The sequence below is a fragment of the Limulus polyphemus genome, unplaced genomic scaffold (genome assembly GCF_000517525.1).
Source record: "Limulus polyphemus unplaced genomic scaffold, Limulus_polyphemus-2.1.2 Scaffold176, whole genome shotgun sequence".
NCBI classification, from domain to species: domain Eukaryota; kingdom Metazoa; phylum Arthropoda; class Merostomata; order Xiphosura; family Limulidae; genus Limulus; species Limulus polyphemus.
The window spans coordinates 147,188-173,263 of record NW_013665786.1 but is presented as its reverse complement, the minus strand read 5'-3'; the positions used below and the strand labels follow the sequence as shown (position 1 = coordinate 173,263).

Here is a 26,076-nt window from a genome sequence, read left to right as displayed (position 1 = left end):
AAACACCTTCTTTATGGAGTTTTCCCATATTCCCTAGATGTTTATGTATTGTTTCATGAGAGACATGCAATTTCAGGACCATTTCATGAGCGTGTTGCTTTGGGTTAGACTCAACAAGCGTCTTCAGCCATCACAATTTTTAAGGCTAAAGTCACCTGAACGAAATTTGCTGAACCATTGTTGACCCTTACGAACTTTCAAAACATTTCCATAAACTTCTTTGATATTCTTTGTGACTACAGAGGCGTTGTTTCCCTTCTTGTATTCAAAGAGCATTACATGTCGAATGTGTGTTTTGTCGTGTGCCATCACTATAAGGGATTAGAGTAATACTAAACTTTAAACATTATATAGGAGGCGGTTCGTTTAACTATTATAGGTGATGTACGTTTTTTGGGGGTGGTCAATGAAAGTGTTCTAAAACGCGACATTAATTTCTTCATTCTTGAAGACCTAATAATAAACAACTTTGAAAAAATAAAGTTGGAAGTTTAGGACGATATAGTAAAAAGTAGTGACATCAAAATGTTTATTAATTGTTTCACCATAATCGTGCAAAGTCACGAGTATCTCTTACTTTCATCATGTCTGCAAAGATTTAGCATCAACATTACATCCTATCGTTATGATGTCTACAGTGGAAATATTTGACACAACTATCACGTATTACCGATGTCGGTACAGGAGAGTATAATACTTTACCTTTACGGTGTCTGAAGTAGAAAGACGTTACATTATTACGATATCTCACTTTCAACAAATCTACAGTATAACGATCCCGAAAAGCTGTAACATTATTAGTAATATCTAACCTTTAATATTTCATCACCAGAAGAAAGTGGTATTTCTTTTATGTCTGGAAACTCAGGCAAAACTGTCCCAGCCCTCGATCGTGGAGGATACAGCTGTACCTAGAAAAGATTCGTTAACATATACTTCAAATGCTTTCTGGTTTGAGAATACGACTAAACATATACATACACTAGAGATGATTTAATAAGATATGTTATCTAGAGAAGTTTTATTAATATACTTCAAATGCTTTCTGGTTTGAGAATACAGCTATACCCGGATATTTGTTAATAAATTTTAAACTGAGAAGCATAATAAGATCATCGGCAAACAGATAACACTGAAATCGTTTTAAAATGTTGATTTTGACAATGCAGTTCGTTAAGAAGGAAACAAAACACGTTTATATAGAATTTAAGGCTTACCTGTCTGTAAGGTTCTCTTCGGCTATCGGGACCACTGTAATAATAGTTAGTACGTTTTTATCAGCACATCCTATGTATTTTTTATAGTTCTACTAACAACTAAGAATAAATACAGTAAAATTGATTGGTAAAACAAAACAACTTTTAAATAAATATATGTAGAAACCATAAGAATTATTTTGCCAAGCATATAGCAGTAGTTTTGGCGCATTTTCTGGAATTTTACGAACAATTTATTTTTGTTTCACGATGTATACATGTCTAGTTATTTCTACATTGATGTTATATATTTCCTCAAATAATAGGCGTCGCTAGGCGCTGGCACACAGGGCCCGTAACTCGATTCTACTTGACAGTGCCCCGAATCCCCAGTTGATGTTTTGAAAAACCAGAATAGAAAACCATGATCGATATCATACTGGAACGCCGAAAATTTCCGCGCCTATGGGCCCGAGCCCAGAATCTTTTAAGAACCTAGCGACGCCTCTGCCCCAAATAGTAAAATAAGTATAATATTGGAGGAAATCTTACTTCTCAGCTTAAGATTCACAAGAAATAAATATTGTATATCACAAAACACTTTATAACCAGCGCTCGAACTGGAGAGTAACGCGGAGGGTACGCGTATCCCCACTTCTCCAATTTGGCATTTTGCGTACCCCCCACTTCTTGTGAAAAACGTTATCACCATTTTATGCGCAAATTTACCCCCTCTTCTGAATTCCACTTGAAGCAATGCTTATAACTAATACTTTGTTAATTTTCTCAATTAAGTACATGGGTATTACTTGGCGTGTAAGGGGGTTTGAGAGATCAAAGGATATAAATTATTTAGTAAATAATTGTACATGCCGCAAAAACACTGATATTTTGTTTTCTAATAAACATTCAAATTCGATGCTTTTGAAGTTTACATAAAATACTTCTTTCTTTAATCGTCATAGTTGAAACCTATGGACAAAGAAGTTAGAAATTAAATAGATGTAAGAAGTTTTCAAAACTGAGCAGGCTAGTGTGATATTTTCTTGTACACTGCGGCCTAAAAGAAAATAAGTCTTATAACATTTATTAACAATGTCTTTTGTTGAGAGAGGTATATTATAATCAGTTGTGTTTGTCTTAATACAATAGTACTAGGCAATAACCACTTCATTCTTTATTCAGACTTTTAGGGTTTTTCACATAACGTCCGCCATATCCGCTCAACACCAGAGTTCGTTAGGCCTGTTAGGATACAACATACATAATAATATTAAAATAATAAAACCGTAAATGGCTTATATGAATAGTATGCCGGCCACTGTTATGTTTTTGTCTTTCAGCCAACCTGAAGAGTTGTGATACTGAATGAAACGTGTCGTTAGCACAGAATATGGCGGACATTATGGGGTTGATATACTATTACACACTCTTATACTCGGAAAACCTCTGAGGGACCGCATAATGAATGTAGTTGTTTAAAAATACACTAAGCCTAATGCTTTTGTCCTGTGACAAATATAATTGCTTATAACATTTTTGTTATTAGTTGCTAAGGTATTTAGCGGTTAAATATTAAACTGTAAACATAATATATTAAAGTTCTGCTTATCTTCACAGGGGGATGAACCGAGTTTAATTCTTTATAGGCCTCTCAAAATTGTTTGCGTTTAAAAAGCATGAAAAGTAATTTTTGCAAGATATGCTTTATTAGCTAATTTTAATAAATTGAAAGAAGCAATCAACTGATGAAATATAGCTTTGCTACAGAGAATTTGGAGGACAAAAATAACATTTGAGGTATTTCAAATTTTTGCACATGTGATTATCGTAATGTAAAAATGTACGTCATTTAACCAATATTCACATTATATATCATTGTATTTTTAAATGATAGAAACAAATTATCTTTAAAACGCGAATTGTCGAGGACAGATTATAGAGATTAAAAATGTTGTAACAAAGAAATACACTTTGAGTGTAACTTTTCAAGTTAGCTTTATCAGGTATCATCACTAATTAAACCTACACCACTTACATTTTTCATATCTATTATACAGGATTATTAAAACAAAACTAGCTACGACCCGCGAAACATTTGTGGTAGCTTTCACGCCATTTGCTTGAATTTTCCTTATTATTTTCACGCACGCCTTTTAAGCTATAATTTCTTGCAGGCAATATTTGCTAGATCGTTAAATCCTGGTCTATTTGGAAAAGGTTTACGTGGTCAGACAAATAACCTCACGTAGACGTAATTTTATTTAATAAAATTACACGCGCTTTATTTAACAAAACTACACGTAAAGTAAACAATAATGGTATCCATATTAGATTACAGAGTATGAAACAGCTATGAGCGTTCAGTGTATGACACGATTTTACAAGTTGAGACAAAGAAACTCACAAAAACGAAGAATAAAACTCGTAGTGAGGAAAAAGTAGCTAAAAAGTGTTTATAGCAGTCTATAAAACGAACTGAAGCTATATTATTACAAAGAAAAGTAAAGTTAAAGTTGTAATGATTGCAAACTTGGCTGAATATGCAGAAACGTCTGAATGCATGTTCGCAAAGTGATAAGCATATGGTTTTGAACGAACTGCGCATGCGTATTTTAGATCTAAATAAGTCTAGAAATTACATAGAAACTGTATTTAGTGTAATGTTAATTTTTAAAGGAAATTCCACGTGAGTTAAATGCTTTTTTGTGTGAAATACTTTGCAAATAAAAAAAGCTAAAGTTGAAATCGAAGCAAATCGTCACGTGATGACAACGATACTGTGCCATCGTGTACCATACTCATTTGCATTGCAAAGCTTGACTAAGCAAAAATCATGTAAGGTGATTCAGAATTGAAAAGCCAATATGCAATCCAGACTCCTCGGACAAAGACCATTCTAATTATATGAAAATTGTAGTGTTTGATCGAGAAACGTGCGAGAAAAGTTCCGGACAGACAAACGCAAGCGTATAATTTATATAGATATACTCGTGTCATGCAGAAATGGATGCTCGTATAGATGCTTAAGGAGGAGGCAACTTCAAACCGCAAATTCTAAATAAATATATTTCCCTCTGACATTTTCAACATTCGAGTAACTCATACGTACGAAACACACTAAATAAAAGAAAACATTTCAATATCGCTGACCAGGCCAGTAACTGAAGAGCGTACATACCTGATCTAAATTTGATTTGGTAGGAAGATAGGTCTTCATTGTGCTTTGACATTGTCCACATCTTTTTTTATTAGCTCGCCCCGATTATTGATTTTCCTGCACACGTTTTCGCTAATACAATCATAATTGCTTTGTCGACCCGCCTTTGAAAGCAACACGGGCGGTACAAGTTCCCCACGAGCTGCGTTCGAGATATGCACGCGTCTACATGTGACACAGTTGACTTGATTGAACCAATCGCTATCCTCAGCATGAACGTATTGAACAAAACGCGAATTCAAACAATATTAAAGATGTCAAGCTTCATCTGTCAGAATGGTAACCAACAGTACGGTATGTTTTTCTTGTTCTTATATCTTGTAAACAACAATGCAACTAAAACATCAATACACTATATCTGAAAAAAATAACCCAATATACTAGGAACGTTTCTAGATGAAAGCGTATTAAATCTAATATAGTAAAAGGTATTACAACAGATATTTCACAAACTTAAAAATACATATACATTTTAGAATAAACAGTTGTTCTAAAGCTCCGAGATAGTGAAAAATGCATATACACTTGAAAATAAAAAGCTATTCTAAAGCTACATTTTATTTTCCAGAGCAACGAGCTCTCGGTGATAATGTAATAAATAATTTGAGAATCTAATCTTTGCAAACGTTTAAAATTACAGGAAATTCCAGAGGACGTTCGTTGTCATAAGACCAAAGTCGCAGTTGATAAAAGATTAAACAGTTTGGAAATCAAACGTCAAATAATGTATAAAAAATACATCACAATGTAAATGGTATATTAATATATAAAACAGAAGAATTTATTTACTTAAAATCACGGGAAAAGAAAAATACTTACGAACTGGCGGATTTTTTCGAATAGGATAGCTGGAAATAAGGAGACGTCTCCCGTATAGCGATTCCGTAATAATGATAGCTGGTACAATACAGAAAATCACGTAAGAAATGTAATGAGAAATAAAATTCCAGTTTTAAGAAGTATTCCGAAATTGAACTTGTATAACCAACACTATTGTGCAATTTAAATAAAAGCGGTTAACTTCAAACTAAATTACAAGGGATTTATTTTGATTAATTCTGTTGTCGGTTTTACAGTAGTGATCATAAGAAGAAACATTAACTTATACGCTTATTCACATCGACGAGGCCTTAAGTTAAATCACAGAAAATATACAAAATCAAGGAAATATTTTATTTGGCAGGTTCTACAAAATGTATCATACGTTACGAACATTTACGTATACATACATTACATACACGGAACGCTGTTATTCTGGCCTGATTATTTGAAGTACTATAAGCATATATATATATGTATGTGTACACTTTACCACATATATGCTTCAGTCTACCTAAGTGTAAACTGGGTACCAGATAATAGCCGGATGGGAGGGGAGGAGGCTAACCTGTGAGTGACTGGTATCCCGACCATGGGTAATGTGTCACAATTGTTAAGCGCTTGTGTGACTGTAACTGGAGTTGAGCACTGACCCTGCATTCCTTTCAGACACGGATAGATTATTTGACACACACACATATATATATATTTGTGTGTGTGTGTGTGAGTTTACAAATCCATACAACGAAGCCAAAAAAATGGCTTCGTAATACAGGACACGCAAATAAAACTATGATACAAACTGTAGAGTAGCAATGGAAGATTGTATTTTAGTAACACAGATATCTGAAGAATTAAGACAGAAGCTATAGGAATATAAGACTTAACCTCTGTCTGCAAACCTCACTTATAAAAGTAGAAGCTTATATAGATATTCAAGCATACAATGTCTCATACCGAAGTTATGATTCATCGTCTTCAATCACCTGCCCAAAGAGGTTAATATGTTAAAGGTCACTATGAGTCTTCAGACCATCGATAACTTGGTTTATCAAAGAAGTAGCAAGGTGTTTGATGGTTTCTGAAGAAACACCTGCACTTCTTTTTAGAATATGAATTATGGTTTATGAAACTGTAATAAGGGTTCGACGGGATTGGAAGTTATCTATGATGATGAACAAATTCTTCTTCATACTGAAAAACAAGTTTGTAGTATTGGGTGGTGTGTTCTCACTTCGAAATACACCACCATTCACTGAATCAAAGTGTTGTACCATATGTTTTAAAGCTTGTCTCGTCGGGTGTTGTTTTAGCTGTTATCTTGCCTTTCGGTTCAGTGATTGGACAAATTCTATACGAATGAAATGAGACCGCCTCCATAGTGAACCGTCTGCATGCACTTTTACAGCTAAAAACTGACCGCTCTTATTTCTTGCAAACACAAAGATATCGGCGCTGTACCAAAGTACATTTTCTAAGACATTAGATGCTGTTATTGAACTTTAAACTTATTCTGGGTGTTGTTGTCCTTTCACAGTTTCAATCGCACGATCCACTCTTGCTGCTACTGTTCCTTGCTGTTCTTGAGGTTTTACCAACTGCAGTCCATTCCGACATGACATTGAACACTGTAAACCATTTGTGTAAACCCTTGATTATAGATGAGCTCCCTCTGTCATGCCCCTTTTGAAGTCTGTTAGATTCCTATTGACTTCTAATGCTTGGAGACGGCTTGAATGGATAATGAAGAAAAGCTTTAACATAAGTTTAACATAACAACAAATGTACAACGTTTTGACAAGGTTCTGTCATCGTCAGGTACCATCCTCTTGACTTAGTTCTCAATGCGCAGGCTACTCTATAAAAAAGGATTCAGAAGCCTATTGAAACTAGCATTTTTTTAGTTTTTTTCATGTATATGTTTTATCTATCAGTATACACCAGAAATTATATTTTTGGATTGTGTGTGTGTGTGTGTGCGTGTGTGCAGAAAACAGCAAAACGCTCATACAGAAGAAAAACAGAGAAGAAAGTTAATATTGACATAATTGATAACCTGGCATGACAAGAACAGTATTCTCTTAGTTATGTGTTTCTTGTCACTGAAATCATACACACCTAAATATGGAAAGCAAACTACAGATCCTGCGTGTACAAACCAGCAAAAGTAACAGCAATGATGGAGAAGTGTAATTCAGAACAATTCAAGAAAGAAATTTTTCCGAAGAAATCTGAAACTCCATTCAATAGAACAATGCCCATCATTAATTGTTATCAGTAATTAAGTGCAAATACATTCCGTCTGCTGTTACTGGTATTATGTAAAGTCGAATATAAAAACATTACAGTTTTATAAACAGGATATAGAGAAAGTTTAGTCGCCCATGAGGTTTTTTTTAATGTTGTACTTCTCGGAAAAATTAAATATAAAATCGATCTTGATTGAGTCATTTAATAGGTAGCAGTTTATTTTAGTGTGACGTACGCTAAGTTAGACGACTTTGGTCATCATTTCAGTACGCTTACGACACGTCAAATTTATTCAAGCGTAAGTTTGGCGAAACGTTCTCCCTTGCAGACTGTACATTATGAAACATAGTCACTTTTAAAAACACTTCCAATGAATAATATACTCTTGAGCCTCTTAAAATCAGCTATGTTTCCGAATGCAGAAGTGGCAGAACAGGAGGGCACATGTCCTCACTTTGACTCTGTAACGAAGTGTCCCTTTGAATGTGGAATATGGACTCGTGTAAGATTACCATGGAAGTAGCTGTTTCACCTTTAAGTTCAAGGGACAGGAGGACACTGGGGGCACGTGTCCACACTTTGACTCTGTAGCGAAGTGTCCCTTTGAATGTGGAATATAGACTCGTGTAAAATTACCATGGAAGAGGTTTCACCTTTGAATTCAAGGGACAGGAGGACACTGGGGGCACGTGCCCACATTTTGACGTTGTAGCGAATATGGTGCCCCAACCATCGGTGCTCCTCAAATTTATATTTGTTCCTCCACCTACAGTTAGCATCAAATTACGTGACATAATAGATATGGACTCATTATCACTTTCTCATCTAGGTTTAGTATCTAATTACTTGATATAATAGATATAGACTCGTTATCACTTCCTCAGTTAAGGTTAGTATCTAGTTACCTGATATAACAGTTATAGACTCATTATCGATTCCTCAGCTAAGGTGAGTATTTAATTACCTGATATAATAGATGTAGACTCGTTATCACTTCCTCAGTTAAGGTTAGTATCTAGTTACCTGATATAATAGATGTAGACTCGTTATCACTTCCTCAGTTAAGGTTAGTATCTAGTTACCTGATATAACAGTTATAGACTCATTATCAATTCCTCAGCTAAGGTGAGTATTTAATTACTTGATATAATAGATATAGACTCGTTATCACGTCGTCACCTAAGGTTAGTATCTATCTGATAGATATAATAGCTTTAGACTCGTTATTACCTCTTCAGCTAGGGTTAGTATCTAACTGATTGATATAACAGCTATAAACTCATTATTACTTCTTCAGTTAGTGTTAGTATCTAATTACTTGATATATTAGCTATAGACTAGTTATTAGTTCCATAGCTAAGGTTAGTATCTAACTGATTGGTATAATAGCTATAGAGTCATTATTACTTCCCCCAGAAACTTATTACTACACATCGAACAGAACATATATCACAAAATAATTAAATAAATATATATATATATATGTTTTAATTACATAAAAATCATTCCCATATCATTGGCGCAGTAATAAAAACAATAATCTGAAAATAACAAAAAGTAGAAAATTTAACATTGTAGTATGATCTTGTCGCTCATAACTCAAAGACTTGGGATCTGCAAGGTTGTTGTGTTTTTCGTTGCTTTTGTCTTGCTTCAAAATATAATAGCCACTGATATCATTATGCCATAAAGATATAATGTATTTTTTTATAGGTGGTCAATTATTTAATGGCAAATTATATAATCTACGTACATTATGAATTTTTTTTAAAACATGTAAGTTTATAGTAATACCACAAATCTTAGGAATAAAAGATATCTGATATAAATGGCAGTGATGTAAAAATCGTAAAGATGGGTCCATTTTTTATCCAAAAAATCTTGGTAACATAATAGTATATATATGAAAAAAAAATCTAATGCTTGCATTTCTAATGGTGTTGAAATAAATTGTATAATTAAATGTTAGTCGTTCCCAAACTTAGGTGCATTTGACAATAAAAACAAAGGTTTTATATAATCACAAAAACATACACAAATAATTTGGGGCCTGGCATAACCTAATAGTTAAAACGCTTGACTCGCAATTTGCGAGTCGCGGGACCGAAACCCTTCGTTGAATATGCTCAATCCTTCAGCCGTAGGGGTTTTATTATGTGGTTGTCAATCCCACTATTCTTTGGTAAAGAGTAGTTCAAGAGCTTATAGTAGGTGATGATGACTAGCTGTCTTTCATTTAGTCTATATCTCCAAAATTACGGACAGTTTGAGCGAAATTCAACAAACTAAACAAAATAAAAATAACTTAAATCAACTTACCGTGATTGGCCCCTAGTGCCTAGCCGCCTAGTGGTGAGTTGAGAAAACTGCTGACGGATAATCTAAGGAGTAAAAATATTCAGAACTAGTTTAAGAAAAAGAAATGTCACTTTAGGAGTTGCGGAAAAACTATATTTTAAAACTTACATACTTGAAAACTGATAGAACACAAAGGTGCATTTTATTAGTTAATTTGTTCCGAAAGTTTTATTTTTGTAAACAGTTATTTCTATAGTTATGTCATCTCACATAAGACAAATTACTACCGTATTGCTGTTCAGTTCTTAACACAGATATTTCAGCAGACGGTCAACCCCCTGGTGGAAGCATTTACTTCCGTAATCATCGAATGCAGAACTTACTAAAAATTACCCTTTTAAAGACATATGATCTTAAACTTATTTAGGGACAGTTATTTGTTTACTATTAACTGTTCAATGTAAAACATGAAATGTGACTCAAAATAAAAATGCAGCAACAAAGACAAAACAAATAATATTAATGTACAAAAGGTTTGGTTTGAATTTAGCGCAAGGATATACGAGGGCTATCTGCGCTAGCCGTCCCCAATTTAGCAGTGTAAGTCAGCTAGTCATCACCAACTCTTGGGCTACTCTTTTACTAAAGAATAGTGGGATTGACCGTAACTTATAACGCTGAAAGGGTGTGCATGTTTAGTGGAACGAGGATTCGAACCAACGACCCTCAGATTGCGGGTCGAGCGTCCTAGCTACCTGGCCGTGTACAAAACCTAATGTTGGAATTATAATACATTTGGTCTGTGTTATATTTAAAATAATTTTTGTCAAAAATTTGGATTCGCTATAGCTATCAACACTTTCTCTTCTACTGATGTTAACTTTATTACTCTATTCTGATCTTTCATAAAACAAACACGTGTACAGTAATGGAAATAATTATGGAAACATAAATGCGATACGCATAGTATAGGAGCCACAAACAACGGTCCACGGTGGGACAGTGGCAAGTTTACGGATTTACAACGCTAAAATCCTGGTTTCGATCCCCCGCGGTGGACACGGAAAATAGCCCAATGTGACTTTACTCTAAAACAAACTAACAAAAACAAGTAGAGGACGATTTAACCAATGGTCAAAAATATTATCACAGAAAAAAACAAAGAGAATATGTTAGAAAAGATTTTAGTATTTTGTATTTTCCTTACAGACAATATTACACTTTATTTTCATACTGCCGTACAGTTTGTTCATGTACGGTTGAGAAATGTCGTTATAAATGTTCTCTATTACTTACCACAATTCAGCCAAGTTATTTGGTCGCCTTTACATTCTCGGTTTATACATAAGCCCATACAGCCCTAAGAATGTTCGTAACATGACTTCATGTAAGTCAAGCCTTTGTTGCAAGTGTTTCATTGATTTACTTTTTCCGTCTTGCCTGGGATCATTATATTGCTGGAAAACGAATCTTCACTCGACATGTTGCGTTCCTGAGGGAATGGCATAATGGACCAGAATCTACCTGTACTTGTCAGCAGTCAAGATGCCACAAGTTCGGTTTTGATTACTGACACTACTGGCTGAGATGTAGTCCAAAACGTGTACTAATCCGCACCATACTTCACTGTACATGTTTTACGTTTACTATGATACTGTCACCAAACAATTCGAACTTGGATTCTCTTATAAAGAGCATACGTATCCAATTCTGCTCACTTCACTGTTTGTGGTCCAATTCCCATTTCAACCTTTTAATTGGGTTATTACTTCTTAGCAGTGATTTTTGAGAAAGCTACACGTTCATTGAGCCCACTCAGTGCTTATGTGTATCTTAGTGTTCTCAAGGTAACATTCATAGCTGTATTTACATCGGTGTTACTGGCAAGTTCATTATTTGATAAAGAACATACCATGAAGTAGTCGACATTAATTTTAGAGAATTTCGTTTTTTTTCCTCAAACAGTTCTATTCTTATCAGTGCCAGTTTCAGATGCCTTCTTCAAAGTCTCGCATACAGAAACATGGAGTCTTGCAGAAATTTTCCTCGAGTTAACACTTTGAATTCAACATGCTTATCATACCGTGTTTCAGTCCTACGATCCATGACTGGAATTACACTACTACTACTGGGCATGTTATAAGAGTTATGCTGGTAAAATATTTATCGTTAGATGACAACCATTTACTACGTGAACTATGAGGACGTGACTGCACGCTGGTATAGTTCTATTTTTACATGACAAACGAATGGAAATATCGTAATATTTGTTTCTTATACTCTCTTTCCTCACCATTTCTACTGTAAAAACTGAATGGAAGACAAGCTATAAGAACGATATGATTGAAATTCACACTTCGTATCACTAGATGTCATGTGAGACATTACGATTTATATATTGGGTATCAACATAACAAATTGTTATCTATATATCAGGAAAATCGTAACAATACCTTTCCAAAGCTGGCAGCGTTCACCGGTTGCATGTTGTTTTTACTACAAAAGTCTACATAGTGGGAATACAGAGTACTGCGAGGAATACACACACTTTCAGCGATCTCGTAATTTTCTTCCAACCTGCCAACACATAAAGAACTAATTCAGTGTATAATAGTCGTGATAACTTCCGTAACCATTTCGTTCTATAATATCAAAAACTTTTCATTTGGTGTAACTGCTTTAACGGCATAATTGCTATTAATAAGTGCGTTACAGCCACGTCATTCTTGCATCGCAATTAATAAGCATTTGGTCATTCATTGCCCATACACTACTAGTGGATCGTACAATAAGTTTGTTTGGTGGTGTTTTGTTTTTGAACTTCGCGCAAAGCTACACGAAGGCTATCTGCGCTAGCCGTCCCTAATGTAGCAGTGAAAGACTAGAAGGAAGGCAGCTAGTCATCACCACCCACCGCTAATTCTTGGGCTACTCTTTTAACAAATAGTAGTGGGATTGACAGTCACATTATAACGCCCCCACGGCTGAAAGGGATTCGAACCCGCGATCCGCAGATTGCGGGTCGAGCTCCCTAAACACCTGGCCATGCCGGGCCCGTACAATAAGACTCAGAGATTCATCCGAACTGTGAAAAGGTGATTTCCGATTAATTCAGTTATTTCAACAAAGTCTACATAGCTGTGTTTCGAAAGAAGCGGCCTCAGCCCATGACTCAGCGCTAAGCTTGAAAGTTTACATTGCAAAAAATTCTGCGTTTAATTCCTCCGTGGGCATAAGGCAGCTAGTCCATTGCGCAGCTTTTCGCTTAAGAAAAAGTAAACAAACGAAACAGTAAGTAACTGAATTGATTTCTTTTTTTGATTTGATGCTAAATCACTCTATCACAGCTTCCTTTTTTGATTAAAACGTTCATTTGTTGTTTATATGACATTTACAAGGGAAGAACAATTTATCAAATGGAGTATAGTTTATTCATAATTAATTAATTGAAATCGCGAGAATCCTCCACCGTAATAAAGCTAGAACTTTATGCTGACTTTCAGTATCTTTCAAGAGTACAGTTTTAGTGTAGTTTGACTGTCAAGAGTACACCTTTAATGTAGTTTGACTGTCAAGAGTACAGTTTGTGTGTAGCTTGACAGTCAAGAGTACAGCTTTAATTTGGTTCGACAGTCAAGAGTACAGTTTTAGTGTAGTTTGACAGTCAAGTGTATAGCTTTAGTTTGTTTAGATAGTCAAGAGTACAGCTTTACTTTGGTTTGACAGTAAAGACTACAGCTTTAGTGTAATTTCATAGTTAAGAGTACATCTTCAGTGTAACTTCACAGTTAATAGTATATCTTTAGTGTGGTTTTACAGTTCAAGAGTATAGCTTTACTTTGGTTTGACAGTAAAGACTACAGCTTTAGTGTAATTTCATAGTTAAGAGTACATCTTCAGTGTAATTTCACAGTTAATAGTACATCTTTAGTGTGGTTTGACAGTTCAAGAGTATAGCTTTAGTTTGGTTTGCCAATCAAGAGTACAGCTTTAGTTTGATTCGACAGTCGAGAGTTCAGCTTTAGTTTGGTTCGACAGTCAAGAGTACAGCTTTAGTGTAGTTTGACAGTGAAGAGTGTACAGCTTTAGTGTAGTTTGACAATCAGTTTGATAGTTTAGTGTGATGAAAATTTCTAGTGATGTTATTTTGGGCATTATTTCATTCCTATTATTTGCTTAACAATGAAGTAGGATTGTTATCCAAGAGTATCTTAAAACTTATTGTTGTTAGAGAGTTCTTTAAATCATTATTAAACTTATAATCTGGTACCCGTATTTAATTGCGAAAATAAAAATTCTATTTCTAATTTGAATTTTAAATGTACAGAAAAATGGTTAATACTCATCACTCTGGTGGCCCAGTGGTAGCTTCAAGATTTTAAACGATAAAAAATCGTAGTTCGACACCCCCGGTGGGCATAGCGGTGATACTGTGTCTGTCTGGATAGGTTGTGAGCGATCTGGGAGGGTGGGGTTCTATTCAGACCTCTTCCTCCCTCCTTTACTATTGTATATTAAGCTGTCAAGTTCTATAATATATTCACGAAATCAGGGCTTGAACAACGTATAAAACATTAATTCTACTTCCTCTTCAGGGCCATGTCCATGATTAGAATGCTTATAGCATTTAGTGCTGTTTCACTACTTCCCTTTATTTGGTCGTTTACACTCATAAACAGTTCCATAGTAAAATGTCACTCGAAGTAGTTACCAGACGTATATTTCACATATAATACACTTTAATACACTTGTGATACCTAATTCTAAGTAATATTTTATGATCTAGTGCAGGTGGACGTTTTGAATGGAGAGAAATACTTAGGAGTATCATCATCATGTACGATATAGCGATGTATTGAGATAAGTGAGTCGTTTTTAAATAGATTTATATCAAAATATTTGAACGAACAGTCAATGAGTCTGTCGTGGATTGGTTTTATATTTGCGTATTTATGCATTAATTTTAGGTTGGTAAAAAACACAGGAATACACTAGAAAATATCATTAAAATTTATAAACAATACATACGACCAGTAGTAGAGTACACCTGTCCTGCTTGGACTAATGTAGCACCAATACATATAAAGAAATTACAATACAAAAATACATAAAAGACATTACTATACAGAATGCGGTAATCACCACAGTATTCAGAGCACTCAGATCAATTAAATTAATATCTTGGTATAGTTTGCTTGTTGCCATATTTTGTTCTTGATTTGATTGATATTATTTTTCCAAGTTAATTTCGAATCATACATTAGTCCAAGAAATTTTGCTGATGTGACGACATATAAAAGTACAGTGTATATTGCAAGTATATTTCGAGAGGGTTTCTAAGCATTTTTTATATTTTGAAAATAGAACTAGGTTAGTTTTTGCAACATTTATTTTTATTCTGTGTTTTTGACAATACTCGACTATTTGATTTAGAACTGGCTATAAGTTTATATAGCTGCGATCGAAGGGGTCGTGGAACTCTTCTATATCGCCACATCGTCTGCGAATTGTGAAATTAGGCTAAAATTAGAATCTTTTAGTGTCATATCGCTTACATACATGATGAAAAGGATAGGGCTAACTACCCCTTCCTGGGGAACACCCGTCTCGGGAGTAAAATACTCTAAGTAGGTTCCATCCACGTTCACTTGACATTTTCTATTATCTAAAAAGTTAGACAACCACGGAATAACACCTGTCGGTAAGTCCATTTGTTTCATTTGATATCTTAAACCATTATGTCATACAGTGTCGAATGTTTTTTCTATATCGAGAACATGGCCAGGTGGTTAGGGCGCTCGACTCGCAATCTGCGGGTCGTGGGTTCGAATCCCCGTCACACCAAACATGCTCGCCCTTTCAGCCATGGGAGCGTTATAATGTGACGATCAATCCCACTATTAGTTGGTAAAAGAGTAGCCCAAGAGTTGGCGGTGGGTGGTGATGACTAGTTGCCCTCTAGTCTTACACTGCTAAATTAGGGACGGCTAGCGCAGATAGCCCTCGTGTAGCTTTGTGCGAAATTCAAAACAAACAAACAAACTATATCGAGAAAACATGCGACAGTTAATTATGATTTCAGTTAATCTAACTAAATGACCTGTTCTTTGTCGAAATTTTCTGAAACCGTTTTGAACTTCAGGTAATCTTGATAATATCTCCAGAAAAGTGGAGAGCCTAACACTAATTATTCTTTCTAAAATTTTGCTATGCAACTAGTCAGACAATTTGGTTAATAACTTCCTGGTTCATTAGTTGGTTTTCCTTCCTGTAGAAACATAATAACATTTGCTTGCTTCAAAGAGGCTGTGATGTAACCAGAGTTGAAGGATGGGTTTGTTTGTTTTGAAATTAAGCACAAAACCACACAATGGGCTATCTGCGTTCTGCCCATCACGGGTATCGAAACCCGGTTTCTAGCGTTGTAAGTCCGCAGACATACCGCTGTACCACTGGGGGGGGGGGCTGAGGGATGGGTTGAATAATGCTGTTAAATGATCAAACAATTCCTGAGTATCCTTTTTCAGGAGAATGGTTTCCATACCATCTTCACCTTAGTTTTTATATGTTTTATAGATATAATTACTTCTATTTTCGTTACTATGTTTGTGATTTTATTTGTATGATCATTATCACGTATTTTTGAATTTAGGAGATTAATTGAAACAGCCGGGAAATTTGGTGTGTAGATGTATTTATTTTGTTTAATGTACTCATTTACTGTGTTAAAAAAAAAGTATGTATCCATTGATTGTGTTCATTGTGTGTTTTAAATGTTTTTCTTAGTTGTTCGCTGAAAATTTCTGCTTTTTGTACGTTTGTATATGCTATTTTATTTTCTTGAGTTAAGGCCGGATAAATTTTTTACGTGTTTTGATTGTTGCCGCCCAATGGCACAGCGGTATGTCTGCAGACTTACAACGCTAGAAACCGGGTTTCGATACCCGTGATGGGCAGAGCGCAGATAGCCCATTGTGTAGTTTTGTGCTTAATTACAAACAAACAAACAAGTTTTGATTGTTAGTGAATCGTTTCAGATGTGTTCAAAATTTATTTGGGTCCGTGTGTTCGTTTAATTGCGAGCAAGTGTCTCAATTGTCTTGTTTTAATAGTTTTATTTCGTTTCGAACTTTGTTCCTTACTGTATTAACCTGAGTTTTGATGTACGGATCTCGAGTATTCATATATTGTCTTCTTAGGTGGTGACGTTCTTTTATCATGTTTATCATTTGTGCGTGTGGTTGTCATTTATTATGAGCTGTGATTGTTTTTGTTTCTGTATTGTCTGTTCTACAGCTTTGGTAAGGCATTCATTAACTGTTTGACAGTAATCATGATTTGTCGTCAATTCTGGTATTAAATGATCTAAGAATTTTGTATATTCTTCCAAGTTTGCTTTTTTATAATTAAATGTTGGTTTTCTTGTAGGTTTATTATGATGGGGTTCGAGATCGTAGACACCTGTTATTGATAAATGATCACTGTCTAAATCAAATACAACATCGAAGTTTGAACATTTGTTACTAACTTATGGTGATTTTAGATCAAAATCCAAGATATCACTAGAATTGTGCGAGAGACTTGTATGTGTAGGAGTCGGGGATGTTCTATTGTATAGTTTTTAAAAGTTACCGTTGTATTCCTTTGCTATGTTATTGCCATTAGTTATATTTTGAAGTAATTCAACCTAGCATAAATTTTCTAAAGTATAATTTGTATAGAAAATGATTAATTTACATGTGTAAATAATTTTAAATTTAAGAGGTGCCTTGAACAGTAAGTCAAAATAATTAAAAACAGGGTTGAAATACTGCAACTTTTCACAAAGGTAATTAAGCATCAGTGAAACGTTAATGTTCCACTGTGTTAACTCAGCATCACCAGTAAAACGTTAATGTTCCACTGTGTTAACTCAGCATCACCAGTAAAACGTTAATGTTCCACTGTGTTAACTCAGCATCACCAGTAAAACGTTAATGTTCCACTGTGTTAACTCAGCATCACCAGTGAAACGTTAATGTTCCACTGTGTTAACTCATCATCACCAGTAAAACGGTGCAGTGTGTTGTTATTTTTAATCCTGTTTTCAGCTTTTCTTCAATTATTTTGGTGTTCAAACAATTATTTATATCATTCCAATACAGTAATCTAAAGGAATAAATTGTTTATCAAGACTTTCTTCAACAAATTACAGTAAATGAAAGAATTTTATTTAAAAAAAAGTACTGATTTACTTTTTTATTAACTAGCGGTAAAAATGAAAACTTTAAAATGCTGCTGTTCAAAATGTAACTTTCCAGTACCGTTGCAATGACATATGATTTGGCTTTCATCACAACATTTTAACTCCAACTGTCCCAACGAGTATTAAAAAGAGAAAAGCTCTTCTACTTACCAAAGTAGAGTAGCTGGAGTTGAATGGGGCCGCAGTACTTGAAGTTGATTTCCTTCTTTCTGACCCTCTGTTGAACAAACATGTTACCTGTTATTTCCTGTATTATCTATTTATTAATAGTATAACATATATACTATCATTAAGTGTAGGAAAAATCTGATATGCACGTAGAGAGGTGGATAACTTTGATTCTGAAATAATATTAATCAAAATTAAAATTATATTTCTAATTGTGTGAAAATGTTGATAAGTTAAAAAAAGAAATCCTGAGACCGGAAACCAGAACGTATAGATAAGAAGGCTAGTGTTCTTAGCATGGGCTCTCCAAGAATACAAATAGTTTCCGCCACTGTTCGTTCAGAAGGATGTCTTATCATCAGTATGATCACCACGCTACGTTGCAGAGTTGTAGTCAGGCGATTAGTGAGTTGATTTTCACCTCTCGATCAAGTCGTAAGCAGTCTATAAATTCCGTTAGCATTTTACATTTTTAATAAAATAAATGAGTAATCATAGGATATTAACATTGGCTGTAAAAGCACATTGTTTTTACTGGATTCTGTAGTTAAATGACAGACACAAACTCTTTTGTTTCGATTAACTACCATGATATAAACAGCTGGTATCATGACGTATACAACTGTTACTCTAATCAAGCGCCAATGAAGCTTAAGGTACTTAGAAACTTGTTGGTAATTTGAATTAAACATAGAAGAAGTATATATAGAAGAATAGTGTTTCAGAAAACGATCAAACATCATATTTTATATCAAACTGAATATTGATTAGCATACTATCAAAAGTCCTTATACAGTTTTAGCTGAATGCTTACCATCAAATTCATCACTGATTTTTAGATAAAAGTTCAAGAACAAACGTGCCTTGGCAACATTATATCAGTTGTAGTCGTCACCTGACCTGCTGATTGGCAAATTCAAGATCGTTTTATCGTAACGTACTCAACCCACTGTATTTCAGTAACCAAACTAAGCATCCTAATTATAATTTTATTTGGTTTCAGGAACACAGTATGTAGAAATGAAAGGATTTTTACACCTGAAGATTAAATTTACATTAAAAGATGTAAATTTCTAAGTCTAATGTTTACGATAGTTTGTTTGTTTTTAATTATGCACAAAGCTACGCAAGGTGTGCTCTGCCCACCACGGGTATCAAAACCCGGTTTCTAGCGTTGTAAGTCCGCAGACATACCGCTGTGCCACTGGGGGACGTTTACGATAGATGGTCCTCCGGTGGGTCAGTGATAAATTTGCTGTCTTTTAACTCAAACATTCAGGATTAGATCTCCACTGTGAACACAGTTCAGAAAGGCTATTGTTTAATTTTACTCTAAAACAAACAACCAAATTATATTAATAATATTCACAATTAATATTATCTTTTATTTTTGCCTTATCATTTGTGTTTTTATTTTCATTTTTAAATGTGCGTAAAAGGGGCGTAATTTCATCAAAACCATAGGGATAGCAAGGCCACCGATAAAAACTTAATCAAAAATAAAACTAACAAATCAATTAGTCAATCATAGTAAATATATTATCATGACCACATGACTTCAAAGAAAACTTTCCGCAAAAAATATATATATAATGCAATATTAAAAATTATAAAGAAAAACTTTTTTATAACTTTCAACTATATTAAACTTATTGTATTTAAAGAAATAAAAATATCGCCAGCAAACACGCAGATATTGATGTCTGTGTAAACCAGATAATCAATAAGGATTCTTGTTGTCCTTTTCCGTTTCCTCTTTAATTTTAATTGTATTTATTACAAATGTAGGATATTTAATTTGCTGTTCACCAAGTTTCAATAACACAACAAAATGGCGCTCTAATTTAAAATACGCATATACTGTCAGTCAACACAACAGTCAAACACTTCCAATTATCTTGTAAAGGCATAAGAACAAAGCTCTAAAGGACTGAAAAAATGTATTTTATGTCACTTAGAAATATCAAGAGACGTGTGAACGGTAGATGTACGATAATTGATATCCAAAACATCAAGAAATCAGTTAAGGCGTCGCCACATAGTGTTCAGAAATGCTAATACACACTGTATTCTGATCCAGCGGTTGTATGCAGTAATTCGGCGTTATAGTTAATCTACCTCTACCAGGAATCAACTAGGACAGGCAACTACAATACAGGGGTTATTAATTATTAACAAACTGTAAGGGTTGCAATAAATTCATAGATTCCTGGCGATCCATAAATGACGCCTATATCCTGTAAATCTATTGGTTCATTCATAAATTTACTATATCTTAATTTTAAGAGTAATAAGCTACAAGGTTATTTTAACCGATTGTAAAAAATATATATATTTTGAATTCCCTTAGTGTATACTTTTGTTGTGATTTTATTTTTTTATCGCCTTTGCTATAACCCCAAGCTTTATTCATTTAGTTATCAATAATATTTGAAATTGGAAAATATTACGTTTTAATGAAAATGGGTAAATCACTCCTATTTTATGCTATAGTTTTTGCTACTTATAGTACAAGCTTATTAAAGAAACCGATTAGAAAAAAATCACAATTATTCTTTGCCCAACCTTGTAGAAAAAGAATGTATAACATAAGAAAAGTAAGCTATATACTCCAGCCTAAGCAACAATTATTCATGGGTACATATTAAAAGACAAACAGTTCTACAAGAATTGGTTACTTCTATTAAAGAAATTCTTCGTGGAATTTTTTTACTCCTTTCGTTAACGAAGTGGATGAAGAAATAAAATTTACTCACTATTACACGCAATTTCAAGACTACATTGCATTTTAAAACTAATGAACTAATGTCCAAACTGGGATTTATGACTTAGCCTTATGTCTACGCTATATAGTAGTGGAACAACTAAATTATGATCTTATGAAATGAAATTATTCTTCGTCTATCATTAGAACAATTTATCTGCCTGATTCAATCTGTTTTCGGTGGATAATAATAATTTAGATTGTGTTAGACATATTGGATATTCAGTTGGCTGGAGGAAATATTGGTAAATATTAATAATTTAGCTTGTGCTAGACATATTGTGTATTCAGTTGACTGGAGGACATATTGGTAGATAATAATCATTTAGATATTTTAGACATATTGGATATTCAGTTGGCTGGAGGACATATTGGTGGATAATGATAATTTAGGTTGTGTTAGACATATTGGTGGATAATAAAATATGTCCTCCAGCCAACTGAATATCCAATATGTCTAACACAATCTAAATTATTATTATCTACCAATATGTCCTCCAGCCAACTGAATATCCAATATGTCTAACACAATCTAAATTATTATTATTTACCAATAGGTCCTCCAGCCAACTGAATATCCAATATGTCTAACACAATCTAAATTATTATTGTCCACCAATATGTCCTCCAATCAACCGAATATCCAATATGTCTAACACAATATAGATTGTTGTTATCCACCAATATGTCCTCCAGCCAAATGAATATCCAATATGTCTAACACAATCTAAATTATTATTATTTACCAATATTTCCTCCAGCCAACTGAATATCCAATATGTCTAACACAATCTAAATTATTATTATCTACCAATATGCCCACCAGCCAACTGAATATCCAATATGTCTAACACAATCTAAATTATTATTATCCACCAATATGTCCTCCAATCAACTGAATATCCAATATGTCTAACACAATCTAAATTATTATTATTATCCACCAATATGTCCTCCAGTCAACTGAATACCCAATATGTCTAGCATAATCTAAATTATTATTATACACCAATATGTCCTCCAATCAACTGAATACCCAATATGTCTAACACAATCTAAATTATTATTATCCACCAATATGTCTTCCAATCAACTTATTCACTATTCAGAATTCAGTCCTATAGATTCAGCAATTATGAGAGTGATTTTTATTGCATTGAGGTCGAATTGTGACTTGTATCATACAATAACTTGTTCTCCCTACGACAATAATTACTAATAAGTAATTTGTAAACTTTTCTAATCTTCACTAAAATTTGTAGTTTCAGCTAAAAAAAAAGAAAGGATCGGTAAATGTCGTTCATGGATCTTTTCATTTCATAGTTGAAATATATAATTTTGGCGAAGAGAAGAAAGTTCACAGTTAATATATCAGTTATTCCATGGAATAATTATGAATAATTTATTATGACAGTATAGTCATATGTTTTACAAATATGTAAAGTATTTTTGGTTATTAGTGATGAGTAAAGGACTTTAAATCAAACCCTAATTGCTTACTTATAAAGTAAATAACTGGTTATTAAAAACCTACGACTGACAAATAGGTTGAGAGACAAGTTCCTAAATTTATTCTTATTTTGGATGGCGATTACTTGATAACATAATCATATCTTTACACATATACACACGCATTAAAAATTATAATAGATTTAACATGAAATAATAAATGAATTAATTATTATATGCTAATTACATTGATTTAATGAAAGTTAGAATTAAATTAGTAAGCTGTAACGGAACATATGCATTGTTACTATAAGAGAAAACAGCATTGTAACTTTTGGTAATATACAAATAGTGTCCCAACTATTTTTTTCGTAGCTTGCAGTGCCAGTGAAGTTTCTCTTTTTCTTTCAATTTTTCTTTTCTTTTTGAAAATAAACAATCGTAGAATATCACTATCCTAATCTACATATCAAAATAATGAAGTTCAGACACTCTTATGTGTATCTGGTAACATTTGCAACATAGCTTTAAGTTTTTCGGTATCGTAAACGTAATCCAATTCCTTTTTGTTTGGAAGATTTGGTAATATTGAAAAATATATCTTACGTTGAATTTTGTTCCATCTTTATATTCTTTCACTGCCAAAGATATTCTGACGTTGACCAAATTATCCAAACGCTTGGTGTTTCTTCACTGTCGAGGTGTAGATATTAACATGAGCCAGAGCCATGATTTTGGGATGGACTGGACACAGCTTCCTATACTAAGTAGACCTCAATTTTGTGTTAGTTTGACGTGTGAAGAATAAGAATTGGTGTGTCTGCTCGGCCATTTCGATTGCAAACACATGGCAATCGCAGTTTGAACATAAATATCTATCGTAAAATCGGAGCGATTTTCGGTATCACTCACTTTTCAAAAATTCTCTTCAGCAAAATTGATGATAACCAACTGCTATGCAGTAAACAGGGAAATGCATAGGTGGTATGTCTTGTGGTGATCTCATTTTTTGCCTCTGATGAAGTTAAAAGTTGCAAATGGAGGGTCAAATTAGCCAAAAAAGCAATAAAATTGCTTCAAAATCAAAAACTAAGTGGTATAAATGAATTGTTCTCACTACTACAGGCCACTTGTAAAAATATAACCTTTGTTTTTGCACAGTAGACGTATCTAGAACAATAATTAAACAAATCTGACATAGGCATGAGGCCCCGTTTTTGGATAATGAATATTTGAAGAAGAATATTGCCAAATTAGTGCGATTCATGAAACTGTTTCATGAATAACTGAAATTTGGCAAAAGTGATTTCTACGTGATCTAGCATGTCAATGAGTAAATCTTTGAAGTTGATAAAACAATTCTGAAACAATTCTGGAAATAATAAAAGTCTATTGAAAATATTTAACTTCTGATTTCTCTTTCAGAAACGTACCATTCTCAGTTGAACCATATGATAACTCTGTTATATGTGCAGCAAATTTCCGAGCTCAGAAAAAGGACATGCAGATATCCACCATGCCCAATCACAACAGTTAACTGTTAACAATAGTTAAGTCACTCAACATCTGTGTACATATTTCTTACGGGAGTATAATCTTCATACGAGTATTTAAGACTTTTGTTTTAGTACAGAGGTCGAGTCCTTGCATGGATCAAGACGTTCTGGAGTTCACAAATCCTGCAAGTAATATTTTAAAACTTTTTCGTTTGGATTTAAGTAAGCATTTGTAGTTAAAATGACTAAGCTGCTAATTTTAATGGTAGCTATTTATAAGGCATTTCATAACGACGGAGTTCTATTTCACATATTTTCAGACATCACTGTGAATTCAGCACTATGAATGCTATAAACAAGAGGAAACAAGTGTACACCAATTACAAGCATTGTATTATATGCCAGAAGTACTTATCAGAAGCACTACATAATGCCACAGCAAAAAATCTACCAGCACTCATACATGTGGTCAATCCTCGAACAGATGACGTAGTGATCAGACTACAAGACGATATAATTTTCTTGCCAAGCCTCCTCTATATTACCCGAGATATCGGAATTCTTACATGAATAAGAAAACAGTTGCCCAAAAATCGAAGACATCACATACGTCAAATGCATCTGACCAAAAATGCAACGATGAGTTTTGGAGAAGTTTCTGCCAAAGTCCTACGTCGGACGTCTACTAGTAAATCTATAGATCCCAAACATCAATGTTTCATCTGTGTAAGGGGGAGAACTTACAAAGGTGAACATAAGCTATTGCTTGTGACCAAGGAGGAACGCCAAAAAGCAATATGGGTGAAAGCTAAAGAACTTGGTGATGATGAAATGCTGCACCATGTACAAGGATATGAAGAAAGTTGCATTATCATGATTCCCAAGGAATTTAGGTACCACAAATCATGCTTGAGTATTTATCTGACTAAGTCCTGTTTACCTGCAAAAGATACATAGGACTCTACACCTGGTGATGCTCTGCAGTGGTTGATATTATATATAGATGAAGTCTTAGCTGGTTATTAGAGCATGATCCCATGAATAACATTGGTTTTTCTGCCAGATTGTCTGTACTCAAGAAGAAAAGAGGAAACTACTACGCAGCGCATGATACAAAAGTTATGATAGTGCCACTAGTGTTCAGTAGATATGTCAGTAAATTATCTCATATCAAAAGCTGCTAGCCTGAAGAGACAGATCACTACAGAAGAATATGCAGCAGAAAGCGAAGATGAACCCACGAGAACAAGTGATCCTGAGAAGGATATTATATTGTACCATTCAGCAAAATCATTGCAGAATGATATCAAAGATGTTGCAACAAAATTGAAAGAAAAGAGGAGCAATGAAAGTGAGACACCACTGTCCATGAATATTTCATACAATGCTGCATCTTCTTGTGCTCCGACGTCACTCTTCAATAATGTCGCTTGGTTATAACTGACACAGTATCCAAGCCAGATCAGTCAGACTTAAAAGTTCAACTGAATGAGCAAGAAAGGGAAAAAGTTCTCAATCTTTTTAAGACATCTGCACATCAGTGACATATGTATCAACTCCAAAGCATATTGGTAAAGCACTACATGTTTTGAAACAAGCTAGGAGCAAAGAAGTAGTCATCTTATTGACCTATTAGGCAATAGTATCAGCTATAAAGATACACAGCGATATATCTCTGCCATGACACAAGCTACTGAGGACGACAGAGAGCAAGATGAGCCAATGATGCCCACGAACCTTAGAACCGGATTATTCCCTCAATGTGCAATGGACAATTTAGATTTCCATGAAGACATGTTAGATGATACAACAATGAATGGTACTACATATAACATTTACCAGTATATAACTGATGGCACTAATGAACCCAGTGATGCTACATCAGTGACATTGACCAAAAAAATTAGAAAAACCTCTTGTGCAGGTATTAAGCCCTTCCATACAGCAGAATCTGGCCTGACTTTGAGAGATAGACAAAAGAGTCGTTCAGTGACTGGTGTGAAACTCCTACACGAACCTAGAATCTCCAATCTGTTTGAGGACCTTACAGTCGTATGGTATCTCTTGCAGAATGACCCTTTGCAAACAGATGACTAAAAGAGCCTAGTAACCTGTAATGACGTTCATAAACTGAAGAAGAGGGTAGAAAACCAGCAACCTTGATTGAATAT

The 26,076-nt window shown here is 34.2% G+C and overlaps 1 protein-coding gene across 1 annotated transcript in view; it reads right to left on the bottom strand.

The window, feature by feature from the left end:
- Positions 1-18,786, bottom strand: part of LOC106478050 (transcription factor RFX4-like) — a 47,970-nt gene extending 29,184 nt beyond the window's left edge. The window contains exons 1-7 of the mRNA XM_022381575.1: positions 18,732-18,786; positions 18,179-18,245; positions 12,237-12,360; positions 9,805-9,866; positions 5,236-5,313; positions 1,218-1,251; positions 813-911 (exon numbers count right to left, since the gene is read on the bottom strand). Of these exons, the coding sequence (XP_022237283.1) occupies positions 813-911; positions 1,218-1,251; positions 5,236-5,313; positions 9,805-9,866; positions 12,237-12,360; positions 18,179-18,245; positions 18,732-18,786 (519 nt within the window). The remainder of the gene's footprint in view (positions 1-812; positions 912-1,217; positions 1,252-5,235; positions 5,314-9,804; positions 9,867-12,236; positions 12,361-18,178; positions 18,246-18,731) is intronic.
- Between the last annotated feature and the right edge of the window lie 7,290 nt (positions 18,787-26,076).